Below are 11,088 nucleotides of genomic sequence, written 5' to 3'. Positions count from 1 at the left end.
TGTTGATAGTTTATGAAAGACCAAGTGAGGCCATCTGACAAAAACTCACAGCTACACAACCAGATATTCCTGACATTGAAGTTAAATATGGTGGAAGTTATGAGTCCCTTTGTTTTCTGTGTGCAGATACAGGTTTCCGAAGCTGCAGGTGCACTGCAATAACTCAAACTACACCACTCATCCATCCATCCATTCCCTAGTTCTCACCTGTGATGTGATGACCTCTATGGACGCCATGAAGCGGTCTGCGATGATGGACACTCCCAGGAACATGTACATGAGTGACACAAAGTAGACCACAGCTCTGGCCACTTGGTCGCCGAGGCCGGGTCGGTTGGGCTGCCAGACGGGCAGCAGGATGCCAGGTCTGCACACCGCCACCTCCTGACACTTATCCCTTTTGCTGGGCAAAGTGCTGTTACCATAAGACATGGCGGTCGGGAAGGAGGAGGGGAACATGGAGGGGGAGACCGCTCGACCGGGGTCGCTGCTTGGGTCGCTGCGCTGGGACTCCGGCTGGCAGGGAGGCAGTGGGAGGAGGAAGAGGAGGAGGAGGAGGAGGAAGTTGGGGACGGGAGAGGCGAAGAGAGACATGGTGGTTTCTCACGAGAGGCGTGAGGGAAAGGTGAGGCAGAGGATGACGGGATTAGGCTGAGGAAGAGGGAGGTGGGAAGGGGAGGCTCTGGGTAGAGCTGAGGGTGGTTCGACTAGCTCACCTACAGGAAAGAGAGAGAGAAAGAAAACAGAGCAAATTAGTTTGGGAACACAGAAAACACATCGAAAACACAACAACAGACTCAACAGTCTGTCTTTTTTCTCTTTTGGCCAGAAAAACAGATTGTTATTAAGAGACATAATTGGAGCAAAAACCTGTAAAAGCATGTAAAATGAATTTGAGAGGCACCTACGGCGCTAGCCCCATCTGGATTTAAAGGTTGGTTTCACTCCAGGCAAAGATTCATCCCAGACAGACAGTAACCACCTGTGCAATCATTGAAATACCTTGAAGGATGCTGCTGTTAAAAAAAAAAAGAAGCTTGTATTTCCCCATAAAGCCTGTGGCACCGAGTTAGTGCCGAGGTCACATGGGTCTATGAAAATGATTAATTATAAGCAAAATATCTGCATGTATCTTGAAGCTGTTTGAACATTCAGAGATAAGAGGATGAAGGGAGAGAAACTGAAGGGAAAGTTTTAAGATCAGTCTGAGTCAACACACACACACACACGCAAACATGCAGTCGATCTATTACTATCACCACGTTGCCACATATGATATATATTGCTGTGTCACATATGGACTATAAAACAGTCACAGAAACCTAAAGAACCTACCGAGAGCCAGTCACAGAAACTCAAACATCCCCAACAGGAAAATCAAAGACAGAAGAGTTTCAGTGCAGAAACATCACAGCGATCGATGCTTGCTGTAACTACCACAGAGGATTGAATGTAGTTATAAACTCTTTTCTTTCCAGGAATTTGGCGAATTTTAGTAGCCAAAAGAATATAGTCTGCTTGGACTCCTGACATCACATCAATATTATAGTATAAAATCTTGGCTATGGTTCTGTTCTCAGATAAAGACAAATGATATAAAGCTAAACTGTGTGAAAGCTTGCAGTATGTCTTTGAGAAGGCTGTTAATTCTACTTATATGTTGCATATCCAAGTCTGTTCAACTTTCTTTTTTTACTTTTCAATGTTAAACCAATTTCGAGAGGCTGTCCATGTTTTTTTTTATATCTGATTTATTTCTGAAATTTTCAATATATCAACCAAGGTAGAAGGAAGAATAGCAGGGAACTCAGGGAAGTGTTTGCAAATAAATTTATGGATTTGTAAGTATCTGAAGAAGTGGGTAAATTAAATACACAAATTAACTGATCAAAAAGATTTAAATGTTCCATCAATGTAAAGATGCTTTACAGAGACAATCCCATGGTCTCCCCAGGCTTTAAAAACCCTCTCAGTAATAGAGGGAGTGAACAGGGAGTAGGAGATGTATCGCCTGGAATCCAAAGTGATGTTTGAGTTGAGTCCAAGGCTGTCCATGTTTATCAGAAAAAGACTCATTCCTATCTGCCTCCATTCATATGTTGTTTTCACTTCTTGTACAGGATGAAAGTAGGAGAATCTCCGCTGGTCCTTGAGCATTAAATAAGAAGTGGGTGTATTTAAAGAAGGTGAAAAGCTTGACTAATAACTGATGACGTGATTCGCCCAAGACCCTGGCACACTCACGCTATTCATGGTAGTGAGTCACCGGTTCTCAGAAACTACGAAGGGTTTGGTGAAAAAAAAAGGATGGGCTTGAAAAATGGAGAGGTTACAAGAAAGAGATGAAGAGGAAAGAAGAGGAAAAGAATTGAGACAAACAAGAAGGTGGGGAAAAGAGAATCAGAAAAAACGAGTGGCGAGACAAAGGAACAACAAGAAAGAGGGATGAAGGGTTGGAGGAAATGAGGGAAAATGATAAAGGGGTTGGTACGTGTGTGGTTGATTTATTGGTTTATTTTAGTTCATCGTAACCTTTATCTTGACCTCGAGAAAGGAGAGGAAGGAAATTTAGATGATAGAAAGAAAGACGTGAGATGAATAAGAAGAGAGAAATAAAAAGAGTGAGAGAGAGAGAAACCTGGAATAAGAGAGAGGATATATTACTGAAATATTCTCAAAGAAAAAAATGTGATGGAAACAAAGAAAGGAGAGGCACCATGATGGCCTCCAGGAAAGCAGGCTGACATCACAAGGTTTGTGTTTGGTTGTTTTGGGATTTGGGATAGGTTTTGATCAAACTGGCTCTCTGTATATCTTTACAACGCAGTGTGTGAGTATGCAAGACTGCACCTGCCAACCGGTGAGATTTAAACCTCAGCGTGAAACCAAAAAGATGGACAGATGGACCGTTTCCTACAGTATGTGCATCGGGCTTATAATCTTTATACAGTACCTCCCCTCTTTCTCTCATGCTTCATCTCTCTCCCTCTCTCTCTCTCTCTCCATCATCCGTCCGTTTATGGAGACGGATGGAGAGATGGAGAGAAGGAAAGCACCTGCTAACACCTTCTGTTTCAAAATGTCAGACACCTCAGATGATCTCAGTTGATCTTCAAATAGAAATGTTTCATTCTCTTTCCTCTTACTTTCTATTCCCTCTTTCTCTCATCTCTTCACCTCAGTCTTGAGAATTATGTTTCTGTACATGTTTTTTAGTCAGAAATGTACATGTGTTTCTTTTTAAATCACCTAACTCATGCCAAACAGTTAAGTGCATGTGTAGCACACATTAAAGCGTTGTATGGTGATGTATCCTGTGGTGACATGGTTGGTGTGCAGGTTCACATAGAAAACAATAGTTGTGGATGTTTTGAGGTGTGTCATATGTTGCAGGTGTATGTTGCCCCATTTGGAAACACTCTTTGATCTTAATTTCATTTTTAGTCTCATATATGACATCACATAGTGTATTACATCCTGAAGTATTTGTGCTAAAAACTGCCTCAAAGTGATCAGTTTAAGAGTTTTGTTCACATAAAGATAAAAAAGTATGACAACTGTATCAAGAAACTGATGATTATCTGTGAGAATGCGCAAACAATTCTATATTCGCGTCCTCATGGGATTATTCAGACACCTTATGCAACAACAAACTGCACATTTCAGCGTGCAACCTCTCCACCATCTAACAGCACAACACACAGACCTTATAGAGCCAAAACATAATGTCCCAGGAGATATAATTAAACACATAGACACAAAACAAACACAAACATAATGTGCCAATCTAAACAAACACAACAAAAACAAACCAAAATCTACATATGCATCTGTTTTTGTCAGTCACAACATTGTGCATCTGATCCAGTTCATATATATGTAAATAAATAGTCTATAATCTGTAATGTTAAGTATTATAAGTTATATTTCTCCTCCTATTCCATGCTTCAGAAATATATTCAATTGTAATAAAAATGTAAGATGTAATAAAATCTAGATGTGGAACAACTTTTTTTAAACAATATTTGCTGTAAATCATGATAAATGGACAGAATAAAGGATAAAAGACAGTAGAGAATTAAATAACTTTTGGTTTCCACCTCATTCAGTTCACAGTATTCACAGATTCTGACACCTTCAACCACACCTCTGTATCTTCCAGTTTCATGTAATGACAATATACTGCACATCTGTGCACAGTGTGATCTCTCACTGTTGCTTAATGACACATTTTTCACCTTTATAATCTATATTGAATAGATGATAAGCTTTCAATTTCGGCTTTTGTGAGATTTCTTCTGCCCATGTTTGCGTGCATTTAGACTGGACATGGTATTTGAACTCCTCCACATTTGTTTTTTTGTGGTAATAATCGCCCTCAAAAGCACATTCCTGTATTAAATCAATATTTCAGATGCCCATTCATTCTTCATTTAATTTATTTGTTCCGCTCATAGTAATGCAAAGCTCCAGAAAAAATATGTTATTCACAAACAAAACACAACCCAATTTCCTCGTACACAGTCCATGACGGAAAAGGAGCCGGGAGAAGAAAATCTAATTCACCTCCAGCAGACAAGCGTCCCCATTGGCTGTTAAACCTGGTTTACCTTTCCAGGCAGCTGGATTCACGAAACCACGACATTATGAGATCGCGTGAGAATCCATCTTGTCGGGCTTTAAGTTACATCTTATGAGAATTTTCACATGATCTTGTGAATCCAGCTGCTTCGCAAGGTAAGATGATGACAGACAGATGGTTCATCCGAGTCCTCCTGCCAAGTATGTTTTTCAAAGTGCCTGCCCTTTTCCAAACAGTATCCAAGGACTCTTCAGATGGTTTTGTGTAACAAACCATCTGGCAGGTCAGGTTAAAACCCAGCAGCTTATTGCACAAACTCGCCATGCTGACCTTCTATAATCTCACAGGAGTCACAGCCCATATTAACTGCCAAACAGGTACATATTTATTACATCCAAATATGAACCCCATGTACCTGACACATCATCTAAAACAGAACATATACGTGTTTCACATTGCACATATCTCTCAGACTTTTAGTTTTTCCTATAACACCTCCTAAGGCCCCACTAGAACTGATGCCTCATGTAAGAATGGCATACTTCCATCTAAATAGAAACCAAAGTACTTGTATTTATCTGTAAACACAATACCGGAAAAATGCTTCTTTCCCCATCTTTTTCGAGTCTCCACTGAGAGTATTCTGTGATAAGCCTCCTGTTCCTGCAAGTAATCATCATTCTGTGGAAACTACTCACACACAGAGATGTTTCTTTTATATAAAACACAACTAAAGCCTTTCAGTTATTCACAACTAACCAGTAAGTGTTGCCTTTTATGCCACAATCATGCTGCACATTTATAGTTTAGGCATGAACTGAAGGTTTCCTGCTGTTGCATTTTCATAACAATTCAACAATAAACCAAGGTCAACCTTTTTCAAATGTTGGATGTCTCCTTCGGTAAACTCACCACCGAAGCGGAGACACGACAAACATTTTGACAAGGTGGATATTTAGATTCTGTTGGTTTTGCAGTTTGGATTTATGTGACCAGACAAAACATGCTATTTACTATGTTTATTCTCCTTTATTTACTTCTCTCTATCTGTGCACTGCGACCAACGGGATGCTGCAACTCAGTCCTGCCAAAACACACGACAGGAATGAAATGAGAATCATGTTGTTAGACAGCAGCGTCTGTCCAGAAAGGTAAAACAAACATGAGACGAGTAGCTCCAGGCTCCTGTTGTCCTATTGGATTGTCTTATGTTAGAATCTAATTATCAACAAAGATACTCAAATAAAAGTGACAGAGACTGAAGTGAATTGGTTGTAATGAAATAGAACTTGTATAATAGTTTGTGTAATATAGTCAGAAATATAAACATAAATAAACACAGCTCCTCTTCTTCTTCTTCTCTCTGTCATTACTTTTTCCTCTTCTCATTTTGAGACTAATGTTCATTGAAAGCTGGAGGCGATGGCTTCCGCCCATTCATTTACCGCCTCTGTCGAAACCACGCACTCCTCCTGAATGTAATGAAGATTCTTAAGGGAGCACTTTGAGTCTTTGAGAAACAGAAAGTATTCAAGATATTTTTTGGACTCAGCACCTGGACATGAAAGATATGTATGTGTGTGTGTGTGTGTTCTCCACCTACTCATCGCCACACACACACACGCAAGCACTGAAAATCAATTTGTATGTTCACATAAAACAGCAGCTGCATGTTTGTTCCTGCTGAAGATGTAAAAATCTAAATATATATATATGTTAATTGGATATATTTCCATTTTTAAATAATCTCCTAAAACAGCTGTAGTTTTTTAACAAATGTCACTCAAACAGGAGGAAGCAGGAAGCATTTGTGGGGGGACTATTTTCAGCGGTGGATTAATCCACATTCTGTGCTCTGGTGAGTATTTCTGGCAGCAGGATGGCGTGAGTGTGTGTGTGTGTGGGATCGAGTCAAAATAAACTACAGTGTCTGTGTTCATGGTGATGAAAGGACAACAGTGTGGCTCATTGATGAGTTTTTAATAGTTTTTGGACGACAGTGAAGCTCTACGACACAGATGAATGAGATATTTATCAGGCTTTGGATACACAGATAAAACTTGTTAGTAGATTATTTTGTCTGGAGTTTATACTTACAGAAAATATACAGCAGAATATCATCAGGTTTGTCCTTTAATGTAACTTTTACATAGGGCTGGACAATATATTAATATATTATATCGATATTGTTATATGACACTAGATATTGTCTTAGATTTTGGATATTGTAATATCATGATATGGCACGGATGTTGTCTTTTCCTGGTTTTAAAAGCTGCATTACAGTAAAGTCATGTAATTTTCTGAACTTACCAGACAATTATAGCTGTTTTATTATTTGTGTTTACCCACTTAGTCAATATATCCACATTATTGATGATTATTTATCAAAAATCTGTCACAATATCGACGTATTTTGTTCAAAGATATTGCTATATTTGATTTTGTCCATATCGTCCGGCCCTACTTTTTTACGTGCACATAACTGTGAACCAAATGCTCAACATCCTGGATGATGGATGGAGATGTGGCATTTTAAAGCCTCCACTGTTTGACTTCCTGTTACTTCAGTTGGATGTTTTATGTGCAGAGTTTGACACTAGAATAATGTTTTTATATTCATCTGCTGAAGGAGGAAAATTTCTCTGTGCTCACTGGGTTTTACATGCGTACCTACGAGCATGATTTGTGACATCACAACTAGTTTGGAGCCAATCCTGGTCCAAGATGCAACTTCTATAAGTGTGATATGGAAACTTGAAGCCTGAGCATGAGCAAGCAGAAGGAGTTTAAAGGATTTTGAGGAGGTAATTGTACTTTTTTGGAGGAAAAACAACATAATTTTGCTCTGCAGTGCAACACAAGCGGGTAATATTTTTCCTTTCATTCAACCTCAGAAATTAGATTTTGATAAACTGATATTTACCATAACAGAATGTGTCTCTGGTGACGATGAGGCAGGTGTCTAGTGGTATTTTTATGGGCGAACCGATGTCATTAGTGTTACATTAAACCCATTCCTCCTCCTCTCTGACACTCCTCTCCTGTTTAGCAATCTGCCTCGGCTTCCACTTTCATTTCTCCCGCTGCTACGGAGAGGCTCAACTGAGCCGGGAGCTCCTCCAAATGAAAGAGATGAAATGAAAGTGAAGACTAATGGACTCCACTGTGATTCTCACATTCACTTGAAGAATTAGATTACTCTCAGTTTCTTTTGATTAACTCACCTCGACTGCCGCCACGCTCGCTCCCTTTGAAAAAAAATGCTAATTAAAAGAGGTTATCAGTTGAATTTATGTGTACAATGATTTAAAACAGCTGGAGTGATTTTTAAGATATACTGTCGAGCAAAGATGACATCAAACAGGAGTCAACGGATCAAAAAAGGCAGGACATACTGTAAGCTTCTACTCGTTTTATGAGTCAGGGTTTTTAAGCAGTCGACGATGTGTGAAATCGAGCTGCTGACTTTATCTGTATCTTTTATTTCTAGCAGCGTGGCTCCAGGGATGACGATGTCACGGCCTGGATACGGGATGAAATATCTTGACAAATATTGGATGGATTTCCATGAAATTCGCTACAGATGTTCAAGGTCTGTAGAGGATACGTTCTAATGACATTAATGATCCTCTGACTTTTCCTCTAGCGCCACCAGCAGGACAACGTTGCAAAACTGACTGATGCAAAGGGATGAAGTGATAAAACAAAAGGGGAGGATTGTGGAAGTGGAAGAAGGGAGGCGCAGGGAGGAGAAGATGAAGTGATGCGGGAGAGATGCGGGCCGAGGTCCTAAACATGTTTATGGTCATCAGTCAGGGAGAAAAGGTGCAGTGTGTTGCCATGGCGACAGGGCAAGGGGAAAGGTTTGGTAGGGCAATCGATCACCAGGAGTGTGCTGGAAAGGGAGAGAGAGGTAGAGATAGAGAGGGTAAAAAAAAAAGAGAGAGAAAGCCTTCATTCATCAGCAGGGACAGACTGAGCTGAGGGACAAACCCCCTAATCTCTCCCCACTGATCACACACACACACACACACACACACACACACACTTCCCTGAAGAGTGAAACCAGTAGAGCAGTGAGGCCAAGGGCAAGTCAAGCTATGTCAGCAAAAACGCTAACACACACAGGTTTGATCATGTGACTCCAGAACAACACATGGGAGCGTTTTCATCACACATGACCATTCATGTACACCTGGCATGCACCACTGGACACGGGAATTGTCACAAATTGCTTGAATGATAGTTTCCCTCCTGTACATGTAGGCAGTAGTAGCATCATGAAATGCAGAATTTAACTGCACAACAGCTGCTAGCATAGACAACAAGGTCAGCAACGCCTGTAATTCATTATCCATGTTGAATTAATTACTAGTAGTCAAGACTGATGTTGTTTGTTTTCTTCTGGAAAAGGGTCACATGTTAGGGGCGTGATGGATCAGGGAAGGGCATGGGACAGGGAAACCAACGTGGTTTTCTGCGTCATTGTTGCCTAAAGTCTCAGTTTCTGCCCGTCCAGGCTAAAATGCAATCCTGGAGGAGGATGTTAGTGTGGATGTAGCCTTAGTGGAGGCGCCCTCACTATCAAGGAAACCATGACTTGGTTGTTAATTTATTTTTGGAAACTTTTTATTGTATGCTTGCCTGTAGATTTACATTTCTCATTTTTGCACGTTCAGCTGATCTTGTTGACTGACTATAAGACTTAACAGTCTCTATGTTCCCTACAACTGGTAACAGGACATTTTTCTGAAAAGACCAAGCTGTAAAATAAAGCATTACCAAAACAGATCACAGGAAGGTCCGTGGATTATTGTGATTATTCAGTTTTTTCAAAGGTGTGAACACCACAAATTAAATTTAATTCACCTCCGTCGTATCGGGGTCGAGACTGATCTGCTGTCTTTGCTTTTATCATTAAAATCAAAACAGAAAACGTGGCTGAGCACAGTGATCGTAGCGTAGATTAGCATTCTTCATCTGTCTGTATAATATCACATTACACACACACACACACACACACACACTTCCACGTTCATCATCCTCTACTGTTTCATTCCAGCTTCCTTCTCTCTCTCTCTTATCTCCGTCTCTGCCTCTCTCGTTCACTTTTATATATCTGATCTCTTCTCTTCCATCATGCATGTTACAGTAAGTGCCTTCATTAGCCTTTGACTGTAATCCACCACTCATCTAAACAGTTCATTAAACGATTGCTGGTGCTGATAGGTCCGGTCCTATTAATTCTTTTTAGTGGTGACCAGGAAGATAAAGCTAAATTTAAAGCTATTAATGTCTCATGTCTGCGTTGTAGCACCAGGAGGACCTCTGACGACACTTGTTTGTCTTTTTATGTACCATAAATTAAGGAAATACTTCTTCTACGAACACTCACACATGGTGCCGGAGCTGTGGGCTCTGCTAAGTGTCGGCCCGAGGCTGTTACAGCTGGCACCGTATCACAGGCTGACAGATTGACCATCCGGCTGTACAGCAAGGGGCTGAATGTCACTGTGTTCCCCAGAGAATCAACACAAGCTGTGAACATTACAGTTACATTTCAATCAGCACGTAAAATCAGCACAGATAACTAATGCTCATATAGTTATATAGCCTGTTTCCCAAACATTTCAGATGTAGACGATTCATAGTTTGATGTAGAGATTCGTCAGGAAGAGAAAAGACAGGAGCTCAAAACAAAGGTGGATAAGGTTTATAGCTGCTCCAAACAGCCACACTCAACTACAGGTCTACTGCTTGTATTGCTATTTCATTGATTTTTGTGTCCAGCACCTGTCCCACTGAGGTTTTGTGGATGTGCATACAACTCTCTGTTGTACACACAAAAAGTGATACAGCAGAAATATTAATATAGTAGTGTGAGGAATGAAAAAAGAGAGACTTGTATGATTAGACAAAAACAGTTGCAGCACAAACATATAATACAGGGTTGCCCGTAGCGTTTTATAGTAGAGGCACACCATCAAATTATGACACTTTTATGGACCAGTTTCAGGGAGAATCACATCACAGAGCACAAAAGTCTCAGTATTTAATGAGTGAGGCGATTGTATCTGGTAATTAGATTGATAACGAGATGAGATGTGTCCGGATCTGTCTGGATTCAGCTCAGCAGATGGTTAAATGATTACACTGTACGTTTGCTTCCAAGTAATTAATCAGAGCCACACGTTGGCGCAACGTCGGGGAAAAAATAAAGAGTTTTTACCAAAATGGGACAAGTGGAGACACAATCAGATACGATCAGGTGCTCATGTGTATTTGATAATCACTGAATTAACATGTTTTAACCAAAAGAGTCTGCAAACTTTGTTATTTTCTTAAACCACTTCTTTATGCTACACAAATGGACGACTAGGTATCAGTACATAAACATGTTTTTATGACTGTGCACAGTGTAACAGAAACTCACTGTGGATTATGTACTCAGGAGCGGCTGTGGCTCAGGAGGTAGAGCACGTCGTCCACTAATCAGAAGATTG

The 11,088-nt window shown here is 40.3% G+C and overlaps 1 protein-coding gene across 3 annotated transcripts in view; it reads right to left on the bottom strand.

Moving 5' to 3' along the window:
* Positions 1-11,088, bottom strand: part of slc8a2b (solute carrier family 8 member 2b) — a 172,964-nt gene that overhangs the window by 34,884 nt on the left and 126,992 nt on the right. For all 3 annotated transcript variants that reach the window (XM_067595470.1, XM_067595471.1, XM_067595472.1), the window contains one exon: positions 208-716. In XM_067595470.1, the coding sequence (XP_067451571.1) occupies positions 208-594 (387 nt within the window). In that variant the 5' untranslated portion in view covers positions 595-716. The remainder of the gene's footprint in view (positions 1-207; positions 717-11,088) is intronic.

Source organism: Thunnus thynnus, chromosome 7 (assembly GCF_963924715.1).
Source record: "Thunnus thynnus chromosome 7, fThuThy2.1, whole genome shotgun sequence".
NCBI classification, from domain to species: domain Eukaryota; kingdom Metazoa; phylum Chordata; class Actinopteri; order Scombriformes; family Scombridae; genus Thunnus; species Thunnus thynnus.
Note: the sequence above shows the minus strand (reverse complement) of the source record. Positions and strands in the feature narration are given on the sequence as shown.